This window comes from Globicephala melas, chromosome 18, assembly GCF_963455315.2.
Source record: "Globicephala melas chromosome 18, mGloMel1.2, whole genome shotgun sequence".
NCBI classification, from domain to species: domain Eukaryota; kingdom Metazoa; phylum Chordata; class Mammalia; order Artiodactyla; family Delphinidae; genus Globicephala; species Globicephala melas.
This window is the reverse complement of record NC_083331.1, coordinates 66,256,146-66,282,741: the sequence shown is the minus strand read 5'-3', so window position 1 is coordinate 66,282,741 and position 26,596 is coordinate 66,256,146. Positions and strand designations below refer to the sequence as shown.

At 36.9% G+C, this 26,596-nt stretch overlaps 1 protein-coding gene across 8 annotated transcripts in view; it reads right to left on the bottom strand.

Annotated features, from left to right (window-relative positions):
- Positions 1-23,511: 23,511 nt before the first annotated feature.
- Positions 23,512-26,596, bottom strand: part of MBNL2 (muscleblind like splicing regulator 2) — a 152,488-nt gene continuing 149,403 nt past the window's right edge. For all 8 annotated transcript variants that reach the window (XM_030856873.2, XM_060288236.1, XM_030856875.2 and 5 more), the window contains one exon: positions 23,512-26,293. In XM_030856873.2, the coding sequence (XP_030712733.1) occupies positions 26,279-26,293 (15 nt within the window). In that variant the 3' untranslated portion in view covers positions 23,512-26,278. The remainder of the gene's footprint in view (positions 26,294-26,596) is intronic.

The following is a 26,596-nucleotide window of genomic DNA, read 5'->3' as shown; positions in this document are numbered from 1 at the left end:
TCACAAGGTGGTAGGTAGAATTTAGAGTAGTGTAAGAAACCTGTAAGCTAAGAGATCACTTTTTGAGGGGGGTCTAGATATTTAATTAAGGAAGTCTCTAGATAAGGACAGATAACAGAATTTCCTTAATCTATACACCAGTTTCAATTAGGCAGTGGTTAGTTAAAATGCATTTATAGGACAACCTAAGTCAAGAGTTAATGAAATTTGTCATTTATTTTGCCTGCTATAAAAGGAGAACCATACAACTTCATTCTTGGGTATCTTCTCTTGGTTATTTACATGAATTATTTATCTTATGTCTGGAAATTTAATACATGTCATAGTGCTGCAAATTACACAATCCATCTCAGGTTTTGTAGTTTGCTGTCTAAATGGGTAATCAGTCTGAGCTATTAGTTTTATTTATTCAACCCGGTTCAGGAAGTAGAAATTTGACCCCATTTTACACTGTGCTGAAAACATAGATATGGTTAGTCCAAGATGTTAGATGTGGTGAAGGTAAAAAGAAAACCAGTTGAAGTGAAAGGTGAATTGATAAATGCTGTGCTGATTCTGCATGGCAGGATCGTGGGAGGAGATTAATCTACTGCCCCTGCTAAGGCAGAGACCAGAACACACTGGCTAGTAGGTAAAGCACTGAATTAAAATACGGCTTCATTCGTCATTCTGAATCAGTGAAACAAACTTTGGCAATTTTAAGAAACGAACTCTCAGAGGTACAAAACCGATCCGCTTCCTCTTATCTGATAATTAAAAAAAAATAATGTTGGTTTCTATCCCAGGATCCTTGAACAAAGTGTATTGGAATGTTATACTAGCTTAGTTACTACATCCAGTGACAGACTGCCATGAAAAACAGATAGTGAAATCCTTTCTGAGTTGGTTTTTGTATGACTGCCTTTCATTTGAAGGGAAAAATGCAGAATAAAGGATGGGAAGGTTTAGACCCCGTGACTATGCATCCGAGCTCAGGGAGGAAGAGGAAGGAGAATGGGTCACACACACAAAAAAACAATTTAAAAACTTCAGGACACACTCAGGTGTTCACATCTCCCCGCAGCCCCTCACCCCTGCCACTGCCTCATATGAGGACATGCTTTTTACTCAACTTTTGAAAACAGTCTGCAATTTTAAGCTTTCCAAACTGCTAAATAATTAACTTTTATTAAACAGAACATTATGTAGAATCCCATGAACTTGACCACAAGGTAGTATTGCAGACAGAGAGAGGATGGAGGACCACGTTAGCTTTAAGGCTGTTTTGTTTTTTTTTTTTTGGGCCCAGCCACTCCGGGGCATGTGGGATCCTCCCGGACCGGGGCGCGAACCCGTGTCCCCTGCATCGGCAGGCGGACTCTCAACCACTGTGCCACCAGGGAAGCCCTTAAGGCTGTTTTTATCTCAGTGTTCATAAATGTCCTTTGTCAGGCAACAAGGCCTTTGTGTGCTCTGCTTCACTCTGCCTAGAACATTCTCTTTCCTCGTCCTCCCTGCGCTCTTCCTAGTTAACTCATATTCAACCTTCAAATTTCAGTGTACAATCCTTTTCTAGGGAAGCTCTGTAATTCTCCAGACTATCTCAGATTCCTTTGTCTCATACACTTTTCACAAGACCTTCTTTCACAGCAGTAAAATTTATATTTATCATGAAATTATTTTATTGATATCTGTCTCCTCTAAGGCAAAGTAAGCTCTATGAGGTCAGGGGCCATGCTTGCTATTTCTCATCATTTTGCCTCTAGGTTTTAGCACAGTGCTTAGAGCATAGCAAGAACTTGATTAATGTTTTGAATAAATGACCGAAAAGCAAGAGCAATTTTGCTTTTGGATTAAGTAAGAAAAGGAACTCAAAACACAACTTCTGTGCCTTTCAAAACCACTATGGGTTTTGAAGTTCTTGTGACCAGTATGAAGGGACAAGTTCTCCATAGAATGCTGGCTCAGGGATGACTGTGAACTTCACAATAAAAGTGTCTGGCTAATTTGGAAATAACTATGAAGGATGTTTGGATGGTTGATTCATTATCATGTGACAAATAAATAACTGGCTTTAAAATTAACAATGATTTTTTTTATCATTTGGTTGGAAGAAGTAAAGAAGAGAAAATTGAGATGGACCTACTGGGCATCTTGGCTAATTATAGTCACATCATTGCTGCTTTTTTCCACCACTGTAACATCTGCTGACCTTCCGTGACATATTGTATTGCTCTAGTACAACAAGAGAAATCAGCAAGTCTACCATCTTAGGGAGATTAGAAAATAGGACTTCCTTTTGTTCCATGACCCCAACCCCCCCTTGTGGCCTTTAGTTCCTCTTTCCTTTGTCAGGGAAGGTATTACCTTTGGGTTTCCTCTTCAAAACTGCGAAGGAAATTCAAGATTTAGTTCGTTTTCAGCTTGCTGCTTGGCTTAGTGACAAAACTCAGCTATTGTTTTATTTATGTTTTTATTATTTTTTTTCAGCTATTGTTTTAAAGATCAATATAAAGTTGAGAGTAAAAATTGAGATCTGAGTGAGAAGCTCTTTGTGTTTCCTTTTCATCTCATCTTCAGTTAATTTAATACATGTTTGTTGCAAAGCTATGATACAGAATGCACTATGATTTGTGTTAGCTGACTAAAAAAAAAGATTCACAGTCCAATGGGAGAAGCAGAGTTGTAGCTAGCAATATAAGACAGATAGTGATAAGTATTAGAATAAGAGTACAAAGAAAGTTCTATGGGAATATAAGGGAGGACAGATTAATTTCAATTTAGGGATTTTTGGAAGACTTTGTGAAGAATTTGGACCTTGAAGATGGATCTTTAATGATGGGGAAGATTTCATTGATCTTAAAGAGAAAAAAGAGGGTCTTTTAGGCAGAAGGACACAAGGGGAACCTAGACAAGAAGGTAGGAGAGCACAGGGAATGCTTTAGAAATATATGATAATACTGTGGGGCTAGAGTTCCCAATGTTTGGTGATATAATGAGTAGTAAGATTGTAAATGCAGAGTGAATCTATAGAGTAGGCTTTGAATGTTATACAAGACAGTTGCAACTTTATAGATAGTGTCTGTTCTGGAAAGGTTACCTTTATCAGAGTTTTAGTTTAGAATGGTTTAAGATAGCTGGAATTCTGTTCTGATGAGGTAGTGAGAAATAAGGAGGCAGGTCAGCCCAATTTCTTTTGTCTTGTGTTAGTCTCTAGGGGATTTTGGCTCTAATTTATCTGAGATGGGTACATGGGCTTTGTTGGGGGGAAGGGGGCATGGGTAAATGATACTCAGGTTGCATCCAAATGTATTATCTGCAAAAGAGGCTGGCTGCCCTGTGTCCTGGTTGGTAATGACTCTGGATCCTCCAGCCTCAAGGAGGGCGATGGAGGAGGAACAATGCCTCTTTCCACTGTCTTGCTGGCCTGCATGGCTTCTTTTTCAAGACTCAAAGCATGACTCAGCGTCGTCCATTGATTTTGAAGTTCATTTCAGCTTTGTAGATTTTGTTATTGGCATTTCCTCCCATAGTCCGACAATAGGATGTGTGACAGTTTTTGTTTTCATTTCATTTTTTTCCCCCCCAGTGTCCTATATATATTAAAGTTGAGAAAGGCTAAAGCCTTAGACTGCTATCCAGAAGTCATGTCAGACTGGAAATGAGCGCATGATATTTTGAAGTTCTTTTTGGTGATTTCATGGTTCAACAATAAGAGAAATAATAAGAAAATCTTGATATATTTCTTGTCTGTGATTATTTTCAGAAATCTGACAAGACCAAAGTGGAGTTGGAAGATCATGTGGGCCACTATTGTAGTATCCAGGGGGGAGGGATCAGGGAGCGAACTCAGGTCATTGTAGTAGAAATGGAGAAGAGAGGATGGACATGAGATTTGTCAAAGGGGTAGAATATGTAGAGGTTATTGTTGATTGGATGTAAGAGCTGAGAAAAAGGGGAAATTTGCAATATTACCCAGGTTTCTGGCTTCAGTGACTGAGCAGATAGGTGAAAGTGCCACTCAAAAGAATGGGGAATGTGAGAGAAAATAAAGACTTTTATGAGACCAGTCATGAGCTCATTGTGGATATGCTGAGGTTGACATGCCTGTGAAGTTTTTCAGTGCGTATACAAGCAGTGGGACGAAAACACATGGGATTAGAGCTTAGAAGATATATCTGGCCTAGATTTGATGGTCAGTAGTCTATTGCAGTTTATACCAAGGAACTGAATGGATTTCCCAAGGGTTATGAAAATAAGAAAGCCAAGGGCAGAAGCTTTAAGACCATAGAAGGAAAGACCAGGACAGCTCCCGTTTAGGAAAATTTAAAATGTTCAAAAGGCTAAAAGAAGGAACAGGGTTCCTACCTCAAGAACTGGACATTTCTGGGGAGAAAGAGCATCCAGATTTGAAAAAAGAAACATGCAGACATTTTAAGCAATGAAAGATATTGTCATTAAAATAAAAATCAACAGATAGATTAAAGAATAGACCAGATGCAGATGAAGAGAAAATTAGTGAATTGTCAAATATGCCTGATGAAACCACACAGAATGCAGAACTGAGAAATAAAGAGATGGGAAATACAGAAAAAGAAATGAAGAGACATAGAAAACGAAATGAGAAGCTTCAAGAAAATGAAATGAGAAGCTTCAATTAAGAGCTAATAGAAGTTCTGGAAGGAGGAGTTTAAGAGCATTATGGAGAAGCACTATTAAGAAGAATTATTAAAGGTGTTTTAAAGTTAAACAAAAAAGAAGCCTGAGTTTGAAAAGGCACACAAGCTCAGTTAAGATCAATGCAACAAATCTGCATCTAGAAACATTATATTAAAATTACAGGACATCAAAGGTAAAGAGGAAAAAATATAAAGCTACAAGAGGCAAGACAGATTATGTGTAAAGGAACAAATCAAATCGACAGTTGTAGGATCACTGTGATCGTAGATAACAGAAGACAATGAGATATTTTCAAAATGCTTGGGGCAATTACATTGTATAACCACTTAAATGTCATTCAAGAAAAGGCACATACTTTTATTCATTTCTAAGGAACATTACCACCTACCAACTCTTCTAGCAGGAACTTCTAAGGGATGATACACTTTAACTGAAAAGAGCTGAACCCAGAAGGAAGGAGTAGGAAACTCACATGCAGAAAATTGACCTATGTCTGAGTTGGCATTGCAGACCCATGGGTAAAAGATACTTGACTCAATAAATGGGGCTGAGGCATTCCATTCTCCTCAAGGGAAAAACAAAATAAAATTGGGTCCCTGCTTCACTCTGTATACAAAAATCAGTTCTCAGTGGAGTAATTTGGAAGGCAAAATTATTATAGAAAAAATATAGGAAAATATCTTTATGGCCTCAGGGTAAGGAAAAATGATTAAACCACAGAGAAAAGGCGTTCATAAATTTGACTATGTTAAAAATTAAAAACAAATCTGCCCCCACCCCAGTAAGATTGGTATGTAGAACAATTTTCAGAAAATTCAAGTGGCTAGAAACTTATAAGAAAGAGGCTTAACTGTACTAGTAATTGGAGAAATGCAGATTAAATCCCAGTGGGATTAGCAGACTGTCAAAAATGTAAATTGACAATATTAAAAGTTGTAGAAGATTTGGCATATAGAAATGTAGACAACTAATGTCCATTTGCATTAATAAATGAATATTGACAGTATTCACTAAATCAGGACAAAAATTGTGGTGTATTTATACAGTGGAACATCATATAGGAGTGAAAATGAGTGAACATAAACTGTGTATGTGCACAGATAATTCTCACATATAATGCTGAATGAATAAAGCAAGTTGCAGAAGAATACATGCTCTATGGCACCGTTTACACGAAGCTAAAAAACTCAAAACCATATTGCATGTGGTTAAGGAGACACACATGATAAAATTATGGAGATGCATGGGAATGGTATAGTTCAAATTCAGGAGGGAGAGTTATGTGGTTAAGGAGACACACATGATAAAATTATGGAGATGCATGGGAATGGTATAGTTCAAATTCAGGAGGGAGAGTTATGTGTTCACAGGGGTTTCACCTGTGTTGTAAATACGTTATTTATCAGGTTGTGAGGTAGGTACCTGGTCATTTGTTGTTTTGTTCTGTTTGGCTTTTTATGCCTTAAATTTTGCATAATGCTTTTCTAAAATGAAGCGTAAATCAGAGGTGAGGAATTGGAGATGGCAAGTGAAGACCATTCTTTCTACTTTTTTTTTTTTTTTACTGGGAAGGAAAGAAGAAAAGAGATTGTATTCTATTTCTTGACACCAAGTGATTTGGAAGAATTCAAAAGTTTATGCTATTTTGTAGATAAACTGACATGTGAAACTGCAGAATTCTGAGCTCAAATTCAATATATTCAAATTTGTGAGGTAATTTTTATTATTTGGACCACACCATGGTCTAATCATGCAAAACTTGGAATTATGTTGAATTAAATCATTAGAAAGCAAAAAGCTCAAAATGATTTTTTTCATTGTATTATTATTCTCTAATTAATGTAACTTTTTGAGAAGAACCAATAGTATACATATAGAAAAATGATCAAAATTGAAAATACTAAATCATTAAAAATATGTATAAAGATCATTCTTTCAAAGAAGCTGAAATTTGATATGAAGTTCTCTTAAAACCTGTGCTCTAAGTGTAGATGGTTTGTGGTCAAATTTCTTTGTTTATGGTTTCAATTCCAGACACTAAACTAGGTATCTTTACATATTTTGTTTCATTTATTCATCGTAAAACTTTCAAAAATGAAAGAACTCACCAACAACATCCATATCTCTTTAATGAGATGGGATAGGTATTTTTAAATGTGTGTTAAAAATTATGTGCTTTAGTTGTCTCCTCTTTAGAACTAAATCAGACATTTTCTGAGTAGGGTACAGCATGTTCAGTACTAAAGGAAAACCCCTGCTTGGAACAAAGGTGTTACTGAATAGCTCTGCCAGAGACCTTTATTTCAAAGGCAGAATTTTATTTCACAGGAAATGTGAATATGACATGTGAATATTACTAGTAATTAGCTTTTAAAATAGCAGGAACTTCATTTTCTTCATTTATGCTTGGAAGCTAGACGTGGAATTTGTGGGGTGTTTTTGTGGCTTGTGTGAAATTGTTAGAAACATGCCATATTGTAGCTAAGAAACATACCAAACTTGGTCTTCACCTGAGACAGCCCCTGCAGCATGGTCTTGAGGAGGCAATAAACCTGGAAGATGAGCAACCGCTGTTCTCAGCAGGTGCTGTCCCAGTCTGGGCCCCCAGCCCCACCCCCTTACACATTCATTCTTGTCTCCAGTGGAAAATTTAAAAGAATTAGTAATCATAACAGCATTCACTAACTGTTCAATCTTGCTGTCCCCATTTAGAGATGGTAAAACTGAGGCACAGAGAGGTTAAGGGTCATAACAAAGGCTACAATGATTGAGTGGCCAGAGTCAAGCTTTAAACTGAGGCAATCTGATTTCAAAGCTACTCACTTAACTGCCATGCTACATGTCTTACCGTATTTGAAGACATTAAACTTGGCCATTAATGTGAGTTACTATCTCACACTAGGAAAATTCTATCATAGTTTCTGTTATTGCCCCTGGTAGCTGTTATCACTGGTAAGTTGGGGCTTAGATCTTTACCCTCAAGCGCTGTGCTGATGCACATATTCTGCTAGGTAATACCAAATAGTGTTCTAAAATGATGATACCAATTTAAGTTCTCAACACTGCATGAGAGTACGTCTTGTTCTACATTTAAAGTTTTTGCTGACCTGCTAGGTGTTTTTAAATTGCATTTCCCCAAATTATTGATACAGTGGAGAATTTTTCACATCTTTGGGCCATTTGTATTTCCTCTTCTGTGAAATGTCTGTTCATGTCTTTTGCTCATTTTCATATTGTCTTTTTTTTTCTCATATTGATTTATAGGAGTCCTTCACCTATTCCAGATACTAATCTTTTATCTCATATGTGTATCAATGTCTTAGTTTGTGTCTTCTTACTGATCCCCTTGATAAATAGAAATTCTTAATTTTAAAGGAGTTAAATTGATCAATCTTTTTCCTTTATCATTTTTGAGCTTTTAAAAAACATTTAATGTATCTTGCCCTACCCCCAAGATGGTAAAGGTATTCTTATGCATTTTCTTCTTAAAAACTTATAGATTTGCCCTTTACATTTAAGTCTTTAATTGGCATTGGTAACTTTCATGATGGTGGGAGGTAGGGATCCAATTAAAAAATTTTTTTTATCCATTGGATAACCAAATCTCCAAGTACCATTTATTGGACAGTTTCCCTACTCACATTGATTTTCCAAGTCCCTCTGTCTCTCTGTCTTGAGTCAAGCTTTCTTATAAGTGTGGACTCTTTCTGGCCTTTCTGTTTTGTTTCATGGGTCTACCTTGTATGATACTTTATCATTTCCACCTTGTCTTAGTTGATACAGTTTTATAACTAGTTCTGATGTGGATTGGGAAAGTCCTTTACCTTATTCTCCTTTGGGAGTGTTTTGGTACTTTTAGTCCTTTGCTTTTCCATATACATTTTAGAATCAGTTTGTCAGTTACTGTAAACGATGTTAGTATTTTGATTGGATTGCATTAAAGCTATAGACTAATATGGAGAGAAGTGATATCTTAATGATATTGTTTCCCATTTGTGTACATGGGATATCCCTGTTTATTAAAGTCTTTCAAAAAAGTTGAAAAATTTTCTCAAAAAGTCTTTGTACATCTTTTGTTAGATTAATTCCTAGGTACTTTATGCTTTCATTGCTATTGACACTGGTATCTTGCTTAAAAACTTATTTTCAAACTGCTGTTGGGTACAGTTATACAATTTTTGTTTATTGTGTGGCAGAGACAACTTTGCTTATCATTAGAGGTGTTTCCCTTTCTTTCTCGACACACATCTTTCTTCTTGGCCTTCCTTCCAATTAGGTGCGGCCATGTGACTGACTTCTGACAAATGGAACAGGGGGCAGCTATGATATACCCCACATTGAGGTCTGGCCCATAGAAACTTCCTCTCTGGCCCCCCATCCCTTCCCTCTAAGCTGCTGGATGTTGGTGCCAGAAAGACTTTGGAAGCCACATATTGAAGAGGGTGGCATCTCTATCCATTGGGTCCCCATGTGACTGGGTAGCATGGAGGCTCATCTCTCATCTGCTCCAATTAAATTAGCTTTACATGATGAGAAACAATTTTTATTTTGTTAAGCCACAGAGATGTATCCATTACATCAAATACGATTATCTTAATTAATGCATATTAATTCTAATGCCAGCAAGTCAATAAGCACATTTATTAATCTAAATATTTACCTGTTGATTCCTTAGTATTTTCCACATAAATATTACATCATTTGTAAATAACGAACTTTGCTTGTTTTCTTTCCTATTTTTTACAGATTTTATTCTCTTTCTTGTATTACAGTACTAGCTAAGACCTCCTGTACAATGATGAATCAAAGCAACAATGGTTTGCAAGTTGCCTTGCTCCTTATATTCAAGGGAGTTCTTTTAACATTTTGCCATTAATTGTATGCCTGGTAAAATTTTGTATACATCCTTTATCAGGATATGGAAATTCCTTCTTATTACTAACATATCAATGGATTTTTTTGTCATAAATGGATGTTACTTCATTTAATGATATATTTGCATCTTTGGGAATATCATATGTTTTTCTTCATTAAACTGATAATGTGCTGTTATATCTCTTTTCATGAGTGACATTCACCATAATTTTAGCTAAGACTCAAAATTAATAAATCAACATCCATTTTAAGAAGAAGATTCTCTACATTATCTATTGGTTTCTATTTTAGGGAAAATTTCTGTTACATTTATTATTCTCTTCTTCATACTTTTTTGGGACTTATGCTGCTTTTTTTAAAATTTAATTTATTTTTTTATACAGCAGGTTCTTATTAGTCATCAATTTTATACAGATCAGTGTATACATGTCAATCCCAATCGCCCAGTTCATCCCACCCACCCCTACCACCCCGCTGCTTTCCCCCTTGGTGTCCATACATTTTTTCTCTACTTCTGTGTCTCAATTTCTGCTCTGAAAACTGGTTCATCTGTACCATTTTCTAGGTTCCACATATATGCATTAATATATGCTATTTGTTTTTCTCTTTCTGACTTACTTCACTCCGTATGACAGTTTCTAGATCCATCCACGTCTCTACAAATAACCCAATTTCGTTCCTTTTTATGGCTGAGTAATATTCCATTGTATATATGTACCACATCTTCTTTATCCATTTGTCTGTCGATGGACATTTAGGTTGCTTCCATGACTTTGCTATTGTAAATAGTGCTGCAGTGAACATTGTGGTACATTACTCTTTTGAATTATGGTTTTCTCTGGGTATATGCCCAGTAGTGGGATTGCTGGGTCATATGGTAATTCTATTCTTAGTTTTTTAAGGAACCTCCATACTCTTCTCCATAGTGGCTGTATCAATTGACATTCCCACCAACAGTGCAAGAGGGTTCCCTTTTCTCCACACCCTCTCCAGCATTTGTTGTTTGTAGATTTTCTGATGATACCCATTCTAACTGGTGTGAGGTGATACCTCATTGTAGTTTTGATTTGCATTTCTCTAATAATTAGTGATGTTGAGCAGCTTTTCATGTGCTTCTTGGCCATCTGTATGTCTTCTTTGGAAAAATGTCTATTTAGGTCTTTGCCCATTTTTGGATTGGGTTGTTTGTTTTTTTAATATTGAGCTGCATGAGCTGTTTATATATTTTGGAGATTAATCCTTTGTCTATTGATTTGTTTGCAAATATTTTCTCCCATACTGAGGGTTGTCTTTTCGTCTTGCTTATGGTTTCCTTTGCTGTGCAAAAGCTTTTAAGTTTCATTAGGTACCATTTGTTTTTATTTCCATTACACTAGGAGATGGATCAAAAAATATCTTGCTGTGATTTATGTCAAAGAGTGTTCTTCCTATGTTTTCCTCTAAGAGTTTTATAGTGCCTGGTCTTACATTTAGGTCTCTAATCCATTTTGAGTTTATTTTTGTGTGTGGTGTTAGGGAGTGTTCTAGTTTCATTCTTTTCCATGTAGCTGTCCAGTTTTCCCAGCACCACTTATTGAAGAGACTGTCTTTTCTCCATTGTGTATCCTTGCCTTATTTGTCATAGATTAGTTGACCATAGGTGTGTGGGTTTATCTCTGGGCTTTCTATCCTGTTCCATTGATCTATATTTCTGTTTTTGTGCCAGTACCATATTGTCTTGATTACTGTAGCTTTGTAGTATAGTCTGAAGTCAGGGAGTATGATTCCTCCAGCTCTGTTGTTTTCCCTCAAGACTGCTTTGGCTATTCGGGGTCTTTTGTGTCTCCATACAAATTTTAAGATTTTTTTGTTCTAGTTCTGTAAAAAATGCCATTGGTAATTTGTTAGGGATTGCATTGAATCTGTAGATTGCTTTAGGTAGTGTAGTCATTTTCACAATATTGATTCTTCCACTCCAAGAACATGGTATATCTCTCCATCTGTTGGTATCTTTAATTTCTTTCATCAGTGTCTTATAGTTTTCTGCATACAGGTCTTTGGTCTCCCTAGGTAGGTTTATTCCTAGGTATTTTATTCTTTTGTTGCAATGGTAAATGGGAGTGTTCCCTTAATTTTTCTTTCATATTTTTCATCATTAGTGTATAAGAATGCAAGAGATCTCTGTGCATTAATTTTGTATCCTGCTACTTTACCAAATTCATTGATTAGCTCTAGTAGTTTTCTGGTGGCATCTTTAGGATTCTCTATGTATAGTATCGTGTCATCTGCAAACAGTGACAGTTTTACTTCTTCTTTTCCAATTTGTATTCCTTTTCTTTCTTTTTCTTCTCTGATTGCCATGGCTAGGACTTCCAAAACTATGTTGAATAATAGTGGTGAGAGTGGACATCCTTGTCTTGTTCCTGATCTTAGAGGAAATGGTTTCAGTTTTTCACCATTGAGAATGATGTTTGCTGTGGGTTTGTCATATATGGCCTTTATTATCTTGAGGTAGGTTCCCTCTATGCCCACTTTCTGGAGAGTTTTTATTATAAATGGGTGTTGAATTTTGTCAAAAGCTTTTTTTTTTTTTTTTTTTTTTACTACTTAATGTGGATGTTGACTTATTTTGAGGCTTTCTTTACTAATATAAACATTTAAGGCTATACATTTTCCTTTATCATATTATTTACATCTTTAAATTTATATATATTTCATTATTGTTCAGTTCAATATTTTCTAATTTCCATTATGCTGTCATTCAGAGGACTGTTTCAAAATTACTAAACAAGTGGAGTTTCTAGTTATTTTATCATTAATTTCTAACAATTGCATTTTTTATCAGAAAAGTGTGATTGGATATGTATATTTGTAATTTATTATTGAGGCTTGCATTAATGGCCTGGCACAGAGTGAATTTTTAAAAATGTTTCTTATGTGCAAGAAAATAATGAATATTACTTAATTTTTTGAGTTCTCTTTTTATTAGGTCAAGCATGTTGATATGATCTTTAAGTATTTCAAGTATTTCCTTATGTCAGTCAATTACTAAGCAGATGTATACCTTTTCTTTGATGAGGATTTCTCATAGTTCTATCAATTTTGCTTATATTCAATTTTTGCTTATGTGTTTTGCATTTATGTTATTATGTGCATACCAGTACAGAATTGATTTTCTGATGAACTGATCATTTGACAAGGCCTTTTAAAATATCTAGTATTGCTCTTGGCTTTAAAATTTATTTTGTCTGGTATTAATGTGGTTATACCAGCTTTCTTTTGGTTAGTTTTTCCTAGTTTCTCCTCTTTCATGCTCTGACTTTCCAACTTTCTGTGTATTTATGTTTTAGAAATGCTTATAGTAAACATCACATACCTAGGCTTTTAAAAAAAATCCAGGCTGGCAATAATATAACAGAGAGTTCAGTCTATTTATATTTATTGTCATTAATGATATTTGCATTTATTTCTACTCTCCCATTTTGTGATTTTTATGTATTCAATATTTTGGGTTTTTTTCCATTTCTTTCTTTGTATTTCCCTTTTTCCACCTTCTTCTGGATGGGTTGAGTTTTTCTGTTTGCTTGTTAATTTTTTTTTTCCATTTGGTAGTTGTACTCGCCATGGTTACCTTTAGTTGTTAACCTAAAACAGTGTCTTTGAAACTGTGAGTTGTGAATATAATTCTGTGGTTATTGACCAGGACTTTAAAAAAGTACATAGAAGAGAATGGTAAATGGAATAGTAAATGTCTAATTAGGGAAAATGTTTTCATGACAATGTTGTTTCATATATATGTATATTTCATATATATGTATATTGCATATATATGTATATTGCCCTTAGAACAGGGCTTATTGTTACCGCCTCTGTTAGCCACACTGGTCCACTGGTTTTATTTTCAATCATTCTCACACGGCTGGACAGTAGGGCCCTGTAGAACCATATTAGAGTCTGAAGCAAAAGAAAAAATGTGTGCGCTTTTCAGGATTTGTTCTCATATACAAAATATATATACTTTTCAAAATAGCCTCTCCTATTGTGGACCAAGTGACAAAAGCTAATGAAAGGTCAACAGTTTAAAAACAAGACTCTATAGAAAGCCCCACGTGGCCCAGTCTGACGTCAGGCCACTATCTCCCTTCTAACCCCACCCGGCAAGGACATGTGGGCTGATTGGAAAGGCCAGTTCCCACTGCAGAGTGACGTGGGGCGACATGTCAAACAAACAGCGACAGACAGTCTTGTTCACAATTTTGATATTTTGTTCATTATGAACTTTTCCCCATTAGTTTTGATTTTTAAAATATCACACTAACAATATTCTTTATCTGGATTACTGGGTCTTTTACTGGCCACCTGAGGTGGGCGAGTAAACACGAATCCAGCCGTGCTGACGGTGTAGGCGCTGGGGCTCCAGCTGCAGGCCCACTCTGCCTGGGAAAGGTCCAGTCTAGTGTTTGGTCTCCTGTGCCATGTGGAGACTCCAGTTTTCTGTAGTTGGGCACATGCCACCAGGCAAAGGGTAGATTTGGTGCTAGCTCACGTTAAAATTTTCCCATTTAAAAAAAAAAAATCTCTGAGCATTTCTTACTTTCTTGATAGCTCCACAGTGCATTTAAAAGGATTTTCTTTACTATTTTATCCAGTTGTCTTGTTATTTTCCTCCAGAGGCTCATTCATTGTATTTATTCTATTGTACACCCTCCCCCCCCCAGTCTAGAAGGTTCATTACGAAAAGATATAAAAAGATGAGCTGTCTGCTGAGTTCAACCAGTGTCTGCTGACTAGCTGCTGGTTTACCTAATTCCACTGTGAGGCAACCAGACTATCCCAGTTAACCTTGCCAGGAGCATGGCTGACAGGCTGTCCTCCTAGAAAAATGATACATATAGAGGAATTCCTTTTAAATGGCCAACTTTTCAAAGTCTGATTTTTTTTTTCAAAGGTGGTTAATGCTTTTATGTTCCAGGCACAGTTCTAAGAGTTCGGTGTATGTTAACTCACTTTATTCTCACAACTACCTTATGTGGTAGATACTATTACTGATCAGCTCCTTTTTACAGAGAAGGAAAACAGGACTAGAGGTTCACTCACTTGCCTGTGATCACACAGAAAGTGGAAAGTCAGGATTTGAACACAGCCAGCTTGGCTACCAGTGCCATGCTCTTAACCTCTATGCTATAGGGCCTTCACTTGTCACAGGACGTGGTGCAGTTAGCCCAGACCAAGGATCAGCAAAGGGCTCCCTGACTGCCCCAATTTCCTGTCTCCTACAGTGGCTCATGTGGGTAGAATATATGAAAGTGGTAGTCCCTGTGTCCTCAGGTAGTCATCAACTCATGCACTAAATATGCTAATTGATTTCTGTAAAGATTTTTACCAGAGCAGAGTCACCAAACATGTGGCTTTTATTCAGAACACAAGGATGACTTTTGGAGGAGTTGAGATAATCTCAGTATTATGTGTATGTGTTTCTTAATTACTCCTTGCTGTCTTAATGGGTGCTTTGGTCAATAGTGCATGTGAACTGCACTAGTTTCCAAGTGCGACCCACTTCAACTTGTAAACGCCGCGACTGATAGGGAGGAATCACTTCAATTATTTTGAAATGGCTCTGATGGGTGGAGCGGAGTTTTATACTCCTGTGCTTTATTTAGAGCCAAAACTGGCTCCAGGATCGTATTTACCAAATGCACACTGAATACTCTTTGTTTTAACCTTATATGAAGATACTTGGCTTCCGTAAGAACCAATTTGATCATTTTTCTTGATCAAACCTTTGAAAAGGTTTCTTTTCAAAGAAATGCTGACAAAGAGCTCAGTAATATAAAAGACTAAGAGTGAAACTTTGGACCAAGTGAAACATGACTTTTCATGCCTTTTAAAGGCATGCTTTAAAATAAAAAATAAAAGCTATGTTTCCTCTGAAAGTATGTGAAAATTTGCCATTTTTGGAATCCACAATAAAAAAATACTTCAGTTTTGATTTCTTTCTTCCTTTTTTTTCTTCTATGATTAACTGAGTACTCTCTCAGGTGAGACACTTTTACAGGCAATTAATTTTCTTTATCAAAAGGAATCACATTGCGAGATTGAATATATTTCTTGCATCAGTTTGAAAGGAACTCAAAGCTTGGGCAGTGGAATTAATAAATGGTAGAGTTGCCTTTCTGTCTCAGTTTGGATTTTCTGGGAGGCAGACTCTGCGGTGGAGAGTCCAATCCATGGAGAAGGGAAGGAAGCACGATTGGGCCAAGGGAGAGGTTGGGCCTTGATGCAGTCTCAACAAAAGCCTCAGCCCACGCCCTGGGGAGCTGGGGAGCCCGGTGCAGTATTTGCCCTGAGTTGGGCCAAGCTGGGGGCCTTTATACTCCTGTGTCAATCACCTGGACAAGGGCTGTGCTGGGGGAGGGAGCGAGACTTTGGACAAGGCAGTTCTCTTTAGTCAGTGCGATTCCAGAGGGAGGCTGGCCGCTGCACCTGACTGCTGTCGCTCCCCGACACTGGGGAGTGAGGGCCTCAGCCGGAACGGGGAGCTGACTGCAGGCTGCGGCAGCCACTTACCCTTCTTTGAGTTGTGGCTGTCTCGTAGAAGCCAATGCCCTCTTCCGTTTTGTGTGCCTCTCATTCCTCAAGTGTAGAATCCCTTTACGTGTAGAATCTGCATTCATTCTAATCACAGGCCACTGTGTTTCCATTCCTGTTGCTTCTCATGCTTCTTGCTTTGCCAAATACTATATTTACAGCTCCTCAGCTTCCATCTCAAGAAACCCCTCCTTCGGGGAGCCTTCTGTGACATCTCCAGCTCTCAGTAATCTCCCATGACAGTCACTGGTATTTAATAATTTGGAATTTATCATGAAATACCTCAATACATGTATTTTGTTTTCAGCCATATGTATCTCTAGCTAGATGGTAACTAGATTATGATGATTTCAGATTATTTATAATCCAATAAGAATATATGCTCTTTTTTTTTAATGTTTTCTAGCATTTTTTAATACAAAAATGTTTGTTAAATGAGTGGATCTGCAGTTTGTTTAGTTCCTTAGCCAAGAATGTGGATCGGGTATAGGCAAAGTTTATGAGAAACTATTTGAATTTCATAATTTTATACTTTCACTTATGTCTGTCTCTTCTGACACCATGGTTTTATTAGTCATTCATTCAAACAAATACATATTGAGTTATGTTCTTAGACACTGTTCTAAGCAGAGGGGATATGGTGGTGAATAAGACAAGGGCCAGACATCACAGAGCTTAAATTCCAATGAGATAACCAATAATACAACTGAAACAGATGAGCAAAATAATTACACAGTGTGATGGGTGTTATGATGGCAGTAAACATAGTGGTGAGATGGAATCAGCCACTTTAGATCAGGGCTGAGGTGATATTGTTTTCAGAAGGAAATGATTCTGCCATGGCCAGAGAGAGAAGACAAGCACCTAAGGCATAAGGAGTAGGAATTCAGTAGGCAGAAAGGACTCCATGTATTTAAGAAACAAAAAAGAGGTCTGAGGGATTGGACGGTAGTTGGCACAGCAGAAAACACTGGATGAGATTGGAGATGTTGGCTAGGGTAAAAGGTTTCAGATTTTATCATAAGAGCAGCGGAAAACTAGTGACTACTGTTGTTTGTCTTGTTTTGTGTGTGTGTGTTTAACTAGGAGGTAGAGGTGTTTGTAGGGCACACATCTGTAAGAGTATAATAAGCAGTATGTGTATGTATATGTGTGTGAGTGTGTGAATTGCACGTAAATTATCAATACAAAAACAGATGCTAAAAAATATTTTGCCAACCATGCTAGAGGTGAGATTGAATTACCTTTCTGTTCTCTATATAGGAAATGACGTCACAAAAGTGTTATCATAAGACAATGGGGATACAGTCAAAAATGTAAACAAAACATAAGGCATGTCAAATGGTTAATTCATAAAATGGCATGTTTTTCATATTCTTTTTCTATGTATTTATTCTCATATTTAATTCTATATTCATTTTTTGGATTCTTTTTCTTTAAGACCCCTCTTCCCCAAGTTTTATAACCTTCAGACCCCACAAAACCTGGAGCGGATCCACCTTTGATTGGGATGATGCTGTGATCTGACTTTTATTTTATGAACGTACTGGCTGCCGTATGGAGAATGGATCAAGAAAGGACAGGGATAAAATCAGAGAGACTCCAATTTGTATCCAAACAATCACAATTCTTTGGAGTTTGGGTATTGAAGACGGCCATCAAAATGGTCAAGGGTTGGCAGTGGTTTTCCTTCATTGTTTTCTAGAGTCAACAGAGCCTTTAAGGGGGTGGCGCTGGTTAGCACCGTGTCACTTCTCATACTCTAATGTGTGTATGAATCACCTGAGTGTCTGGTTAGAATGCAGGGTCTCCTTCAGTTGGTCTGGGGTGGGGCCTGGGATTCTGCATTTCCAACAAATCCCCAGTTGCTCCTGTGGAAGTTCAAGGACCACATCTGGCGTAGTGAGGTAGTAAAGCACTGTGGATCCAGAGTCAGGCAGCCTGGGTTTCAATGCCCATTTTTCTACAAACTTTGTGACTTTGGTTAAGTTAGCTAATCTTTCCAGTCCTCAGTGTTCTTATCTATTAATGGGTGTGCTAATAATAGAATCAACCAGAGAGGGTTATTGTAAAGATTAAATGAGATGATCCAGACTAAGAGGCTATCACAGTATAAGGGCACAAAAATATTTGATACGATTATTCTTGATGTAGTTATAACACTTGATCTTCTTAACCAAGCTTGGCTAAGACTTCTATGAATGATTACCGAAATTTCTCATGCATATAGAAAGAAAGGAAAAGGCTTTCTCTGCAGTATGGATTAAGTAAAATTAATCCAATCAATAAAAACTTATAAACAATGAAATATATTTGCAAATCAAAATTACCAAGTAATGGACTTCCCTAGTGGCGCAGTGGTTAAGTATCCGCCTGCCAACATAGGGAACACGGGTTCAAGCCCTGGTCTGGGAAGATCCAACATGCTGCAGAGCAACTAAGCCTGTGCGCCACAACTACTGAGCCTGCGCTCTAGAGCCCGCAAGCCACAACTACTGAGCCCACGTGCCACAACTACTGAAGCCCGTGCGCCTAGAGCCCGTGCTCCACAACAAGAGAAGCCACCGCAATGAGAAGCCCACACACCGCAACAAAGAGTAGCCCCCACTCGCCGCAAATAGAGAAAGCCCGCACACAGCAACGAAGACCCAACAAAACCAAAAAAAAAAAAAAAAAAAAAATTACCAAGTAAAATAAATATTGAGACCAGTGAAGAGCGGGCTAAGCTGCTGATTAAATCACAGAATGTTGCATCTAGAATAGAAGTTAGAGATCTTATAGTCCAACTGGTTCATTCTACAGACAAAACCAAAACAAAGCAAATGGAAGAGGCCTAAGGGGTCATGACTCTGGTCATCATATATCATGTAGGTGGGATCTTCTTATTGAAAAGACAACAGAAACCCTTTCATTGATATTTTGATATCTATAGAAACCTATCTTTATTTAGGTTGTCATTGTTGTGACAGGTCGAACTGTGTCCCTCAAAAGGACATGTTGACATCCCAACCCCTGGTCCCTGTGAACATGACCTTATTTGGAAATAGGGTCTTTGCAGATGTCATCAGGTTAAGATGAGGTCATTAGGGTGGGTCCTAATCCAAGATGACTGGTGGCCTTATAAGAAGATAATGTGAAGACAGACGCACGGGGCGAGACCCTGTGATGATGGAGACAGAGACTGGAGGGACGCAGCTGTGAGCTAAGGAACGCCAAGGATTGATGGCCTGCACCGGAAGCTAGGAAGAGGCAGGGAAGGATTCTCTCCATAGCTGCAAAGGGATCTCGGCCCTGCCAACTCCATGATTTCAGACGTTAGTCTACAGAACTGGAGAGAATTCATTTCTGTTGCTGTAAGCTACCCTCTGTGCGGGGCTTGGTTCCAGCAGCCTTGGGAAACTATAGTACTCTTTATCCTTTCTCCATTTTTTCACAGGTTTACTTTTCTTCTTCTGCTCCACAGAAAGCTTCTAGAGAGTAGGAACTGGACTTTGCCCATGTTCGTGTTCCTTGAACAGCTTAGCAGTGCTTAGTTGGGGCTCAGTGAGCATTTGTTGAATTGAAGTAATTGTAGGCTTCCCCAGAAATAATGCAGCTCATTATTTGTTATTATAAAACACCTATAATTTGCTTGTCAGCTTTTGACATTGTCATCGAGGACATAGAAGAGGTGCCTCTTAGTTGCCAAGAGATGTTTGGATAGAATGAGGAAATAAATACTGATAGGGAAACCCAGGAGTGTACTTTAATATTATTTTAAGAAGAGTTACTAATATTCACTGAGAGTTTCCTATATGTCAGACTCTGTTCTCCGTGGTCAGTGCACATTCTTTCATTGAATCATTATAATGTCTAGGTGAGAGAGATCCTGTTAGACCCAGCTTACCGATGAAAAACACCGAAGCTCAGAAGCTGTAAAAAGCAGAGTTGAGAGTCAAACTTGAGCCATAAGACTGTAAAATTTGCTCTTAACCACTAGACTATTGGGAAATGCAGACGCTGATCATTCCTTTCTGCAGAACTGAGAGATCCTCAGCTTTGTGTTTATGGACGATAATGTGTTTAGATTGCTCTCCATATAAACGTGTGTGTGAGAGTGTTGCATGTATATTTATTCTGTGGTATGTTTGTTACCTCCATATATATAGGCCATCAGGTTCCTCAGACATATTTAGAACTTATGAGACAGGTTTCCTAAGCTGCCACGCTACCTTTTTTTTTTAAGATTTTTTTGATGTGGACCATTTTTAAAGTCTTTATTGAATTTGTTACAATATTGCTTCTGTTTTGTGTTTTGGTTTTTTGGCCTTGAGGCCTATGGGATCTTAGCTCCCCGACCAGGGATCAAACCCACACCCCCTGCATTGGAAGTCAAAGTCTTAACCACTGGAGCGCCAGGGAAGTCCCTGCCATGCTACTTTGAGTATACTCTTCTCCCTCTGTAAAGCCACAGGTTTTATATTTCAGTGAGCGGGTTTCCACCTTTGTGTGCATTGCAGCACTTAGTAGAGGAACAGAGAGCCTCAGCAAGGAGAGCACTTTCCTGTTGTTTTGCTTTTGTACTGTTGTGGGGTGACCCCTTCGTTTGAAAGAAAGTTCCTCTAACGAAAGAAAAATTAGATTCCCCTAATTTAGATCATTTTAGTTTACACAGGAGGATTGATAAATAAACTTCTCCCTTTGTTTATATAAGCCCAAGTCCTGAAAAGACCCAAGAGCAAAGTTATCAGAGAAAGGAATGACTGTCTGGACACAGTTGGATTTTAGGTGTGTGTGATCCATGTGTGACCTTTATCTAGGAAATCATTCTCTCTGGCTTATGTGACATGTTCATCTTTTTAGGGGCTGCTTCATCATGACTTAATGACATACGCTTATTGGGAAAAATTCAGTGACTTTCAATATTTTTATTTCAAGAGAATCATATTTGAAGTTTGATTTAAAAAACTGGATGACACTGGAGAGATGGTGCAATGTCACATTCCCTCCAGCTGCCTCTGGTCCTAATAAAGAATTAGGCTCTGTCCTAAACCTAGAATAGTACTTTGCAGCCCAGAGCTACAAAATATTTCATAAATTGTATTCTTGCTATAGGGAAGAAAACCTGTTTATATATCCTATGAAAGGATTCTTATCATGGCTTCATCTTAAACTTGGATGAATGGTCTACTCTGAATTCTTTTCTGAAATTTGGGCCTGAAAGTTTGCCACAAATAAAGCTCACGTCAACATGACCGTAGAGTTAGGACAAGCCAGGGCTTGAGAGTTCTGCTGCTCTATGTGATCTTAAACGAGTTACTTAATTTTTATGTGTTTTGATATCTCGTGTACATTCCAGGTATAATAACTCCTTCATAATGCTAAGGATTATGTCAAGTATATATGAACAAAACAAAGTTACTTTCTGATTATACCCTATTTCATGAAAATAGCTATATGTTTTCACCAACTTTTCTGAAATGGTTTTATTAAAATATAGGCCACATAGCACATATGACATTTACATGGGGGACCTAAAAGGACACCTCAAATGGGTGGGCCGTCGTTCTTCAGAGTCGCTGAAGCAGAGGGAGAAAGTCACATGACTGTTGGTCATGCATTTGAAATCCCCTGGACAGCTATGGATCTAGTCACCCTGAGGGCAGACTCGGGAAGGTAGTGTTGATCTAGAATCAAGCTGCTTGTCACAGCAGAGCCTCTTGTATCTCTGCAGCCGTTAGAACTTACTTATTAGTTATTAGTAATTCTCCTCAACAACCAGGGTGAGTTTCTATATAGAAACCTATATGGACTATTTCACATAGTGCTTGACACATAAGCTAGTCCCTGGGGAATATTCTCAATCCCAGTCCTTCCCCATCCCTGCCACCCCCACCCCCACCAAAAGCATGGAGGGAAGTCACTACTGTGTTCATTTTGTATGATTCGTTCTGATTCATAGTGACTCAGTCATTTCTATGGACATAGCCCAGTCCAACAGCAATGGTAGCCTAATATTTCGGAGACCCTAGGATACTTGGCGGGGAAGAAGAACTCATTCTTCAGCGAGCCAGTATTTCCTTGTCACGGACGTCAGAATGTTGAACTAGATTTTGGTTTGCCTGGCTGCCCCTAAAAGCTTTGAAGTATTGCAGAAGAACTGTGGTTAATAATAAAGAGAGTATGTTTCTGAGTCTGAAACATTATTTTTAGTTTGGGCTGCCCCAAATTAAAATAACACCTTCCTATTGGCAGATAATTATAGAATAATTGATATTTAAGTATTTTCTGTGCTGAAGAGATAAATTAGTTTTATCCTCTAAGGTTTAAATTTCTCTTTTGATTTTGATGTAGTAAGTACCATAAAAAGTCAGTCTACTGATGAAAATTACACTTCATAAACCAGGTGTGAAAATTTTTGAGTACAGTTTGTCTTAGATTTTTCACTTAAAATAACAACTTGTTCTCGAAACTTGACACCTTGAACTAACTTAACAGAGAATGTTTTCTTGTCAGGAGTGACTGACGGAGTAGCAACTTTTCTTCTGCTTTTACAGTAAAAGAAATTGCTCACCCAAACATATAGCCAATTTTTCAAACATCCACAAAGGTGTGAAAGTATTTTTACCCTTGGAATTCCTGATGGCACTGTTTAAAAATACAAGTGCCTTTATTTGTATATGCCTGATCTGTTGAATGTTTGTGTTGTCTGCCCTTATAAGGGGTCTCATAATCACTCAGAAGGCCTGAAGCTTTAAACCTGCCATGGAGAAAATCTTCTTCTCTCCCTGTTCCTGCCTTGGCCCATAGAGGAGGTGACTTCCACCAACCTCTGCATGACAAGGACTGTTCCCACCTTCCCTGAGAAATATCATGGGCCCCAAAGGACAGAGAAAGAAGACTGAGAAGGTGCCCCGCACCTCTCAGGAGGCCTCACTTTGTTGAGCACCTGCCCTCAGGTGTGATGCTCAGCTCTTGTGCTCTCCTCAGTCCACCCAGCCAGGATGTCCACGTAGAACAGGTTTCATCATTCTGCCTCTATCTGCAGCCTAAGGTCTAAGACACGTTGCTCAATCAGGCTCTTACCTGAAAGCCTGTCTTATGGATTAATGGGCATTTTCTTGTCTGTTAATTAACTGACGTTTTGCTCCCCATTTGGTTACTGATCTCTTCACATATCTTCATATTCAGGCAGAATTCTGAAGATGAGGGCTGAGTGGTGGGATTTATTTTTATTTCTAATTTCAAAGGATAATAGAAGTAGTTCCAAAATGATCCTTGTAAATTGTTTTTCTTACTGTTAAAAAGCCCAAAAATCCAAAGCCTGCTCTTCTTTGAAGCTACGAAATGTCATCTGTATGAATGTAAAAACCATTTGTTTTGGCTAATTATCAATCTGTCTCAACAACAAAAAAGGAGGATGACTAGAAATCCTTTTAAATGCTTCTTTTATTTCATTGGTTGTACATTGGGTGAGTGAACTGAATATTACAACCAAAACATAGAATTGATACAAATTAGACTTCTGTTTACACTGTAAGGTAATGAATGAGGGAATTCTTTAAGTGTTACAGAAAGATTTAGTAGAAATGTTACCAGTGATATGGCTCAAAGAATATTTAGGTGAAGTGCTGTTATATCCTGAAAACCAAGAGTGAAATGTAGTTCCCATACAAGTGGCGAGTTCATCTTTTAACTACAGTATTTGTTGAATTGCTATCATCATGTCTTGGATATTGGTGATTTTGTTCTGTAATTAAACAAAGCATTTAAGATTTATTCATCATAGTCAGACTTCTGAATATAAACAAACTTTTGGCAAATAATATTTATACAGAAAAATAGTTTTAGATCCTCTCAAATCCCAGAATTATTCTATAAAATTACATTATAAATAAATAAAAAGCAAAATCTGTTGTACATATATTTGTACATCTATGCATTTGCCTTGCCTCCTCCTTACTGTAAATGGCATATTTATGACTCTTTGCATATTACAATCACAATTCTGGAAAATGGATATCATAGTAAAAATACAGTCTCCTATATTCGCTTGGGGGTATAGGTGATGTTTCTGATGCTCCATTATTAAAGGGCTGAAAATAGTTGTGTGCTAAAAACTTTAAAAATCAAAATCATGAAACAAAAGAAAAAAAAGACAATGTTACAATAATTAGTCTACAAAAATATTTCAGTGATTCCCATAATTTACCTTTTAGTAATGTATACTATGTTTTCAATGAGTTTAAGTGAATTAACAAAGAAAAAAGAAAATAAGTTTGAATGTTTTAGGCAAGTTGTAGCATAACTACATTGTTATAGCTGAGAAAATTACAAATATCAATAATACATAAAGATGAAACTACCAAAGAAATACAAGTTAGATACAATACTTTCCCACAAATTAAAACAAATGCAACAATACAAGCACTATGTAAGATTACACTTAGAATGTGATTTTTTTTGATAGGGTTATCAAATCTACGATATAAGATAAATAGTCATTAGACTTTGACCAACATTAATTAAAATGGCAGATTTCTTTTTCCTCAAACAAAAATGATATGGTTGGTGCATCTAGTTTTCAGAACAGGCGGTGGTGCCAAAATTTAAAATATTTTACATTCAATCTCAAAAGTCAAAATACTTCAATCACTAATACGTTCACAAAGAAAATGGATGTTTTAAACAATTACACATAATAGTAATTCATAACAGCTGTTTCGTTTTTTAAACAATAATTTAAAAACTATGTAGGTACTGTATAGGCTATGTGCAACATATAAAATGTGAAATATGAAATATTTGGTACGATAGTGCTTAAAATAAACTTTAAAACAAACTTTCTGAACAAAATTTAATTGTATCGCTATTACCTTGAAGATCAACCAAGTATTTAAAAAAGTAAACAACATTAAAATATGTTTCATCCATATATAGTATATATATATGTATGTGTATATATATGTATGTACTTGTATTAAAGTTTTTTATACTTTTGAGACATAAAATATGCTTTAAGGTGAAAGAATTAAAAGAACTATTTTTTTCCATGCTGTAGTCAGTTACAACCTTTTAATCCAACTTTTGAAATGCAAAACAGTAATGGATTTTTTAAAAAGTGAAACTATCTACTTTTTGTTTACATAGTAATTTAGATTAAAGTCACAGTCAAATTTTCAGTGACTAAACTCAAACTTACTTAAATTAGAATATTATACAGATCTCCTCACCTACAGCTTCCTTGTTTGTCTAGGTTTTTAGTTCAGAAGAGTTATTCTGTAACAGGCAACCGGATGGTGAGTTTGAAAGACTAATCCTTTTGATTAGACTGTTGGCATGGGCCTCTCATTCTTGTCAAGCTGGATGAAGTCTGGCAAAATCTAGGCACTTCTACAAAGTCTCTCTTATAAAACAATTTTAAAAATATACTTGTAAAATAATACCTTCAAGACTTTGTTTGGTGGGGTATGAAGATCATACCGTGCAAAGTTTCTTTTTCAATCTAGTTAATGTTATTCTAGAATCACATGATTCAATGCGGCATCTCCAGGCAAACCAAATACCACACTTTGATGTGTCCCCAGTACTTGTGCTTGAATTTCCGTTCAAATTTTAGACCTGCAGGACAGGTAACGGTTTTACTTCACTTCTCATCTTTGCTGCAGCATTCGTGTTGTCAAGAAGTGAAACATAGCTTTGATCCAGTAGGTAAATGAAATGACAGTAATTGAAGTTAGAATCGAACCTGCCCTTGGAATAGGTTTTTTTTTTTTTTTTTTAACTAATGCTAATTGTTTATTGCTAACTTTGAAATATTCTGAGTCAAAATGAGTAAATTGGTTGGACTTTCTGCATCAGCTATAGTTATGGAGATAAGACAATATTCCTAGGACAGAAACTATGTTTAGAAACCCTTTAAAAGTAAACTTTATCCTTTATGTCTTTAAACATCACAGCTGGTCTCAGGTAGTTAACTATCTTAGGTTGGAATATACTAAGCATACCATATTTAATACTCATATATGATATAGCAGCACTAGCTTCTTAGAGTTGTGGTCTGTCCAGAAGAACTAAATCTTTATTTAGCATGCAGTTTGTGGCAATTCTATTGAGGAGGAAACAGGATAGTATGTACAGTAACAATGTTTAGTTATTCTCAATGCAGATTCTTGGCATTCCATTCCATTTCTGCTGATTATTTCAGAATTATCTGTTAAAGAAAAAGACAAGTGTGATTTAGACATCCTTCTTGAGGGAAGATAGCTAGTTTAAGTTTTACTCCTTGAAGATAGACATTTAAAAATAGGAATTTTCTGCAATTTCTCATAGTTTTGATGCAATTATAATTTTGCACAATCCCCACCCTTCATGCTGAAAATGTTTACACTTAAGCACTTCTGCTATGTGGCCACTGTAAAGAATGATGATTCAAATGCACACTATTTTCTGTAAAACTGTGACTGCATATATATGGGCATGCAGTGTGTTTAGACCTTAATCTCTTTTCTTAGTT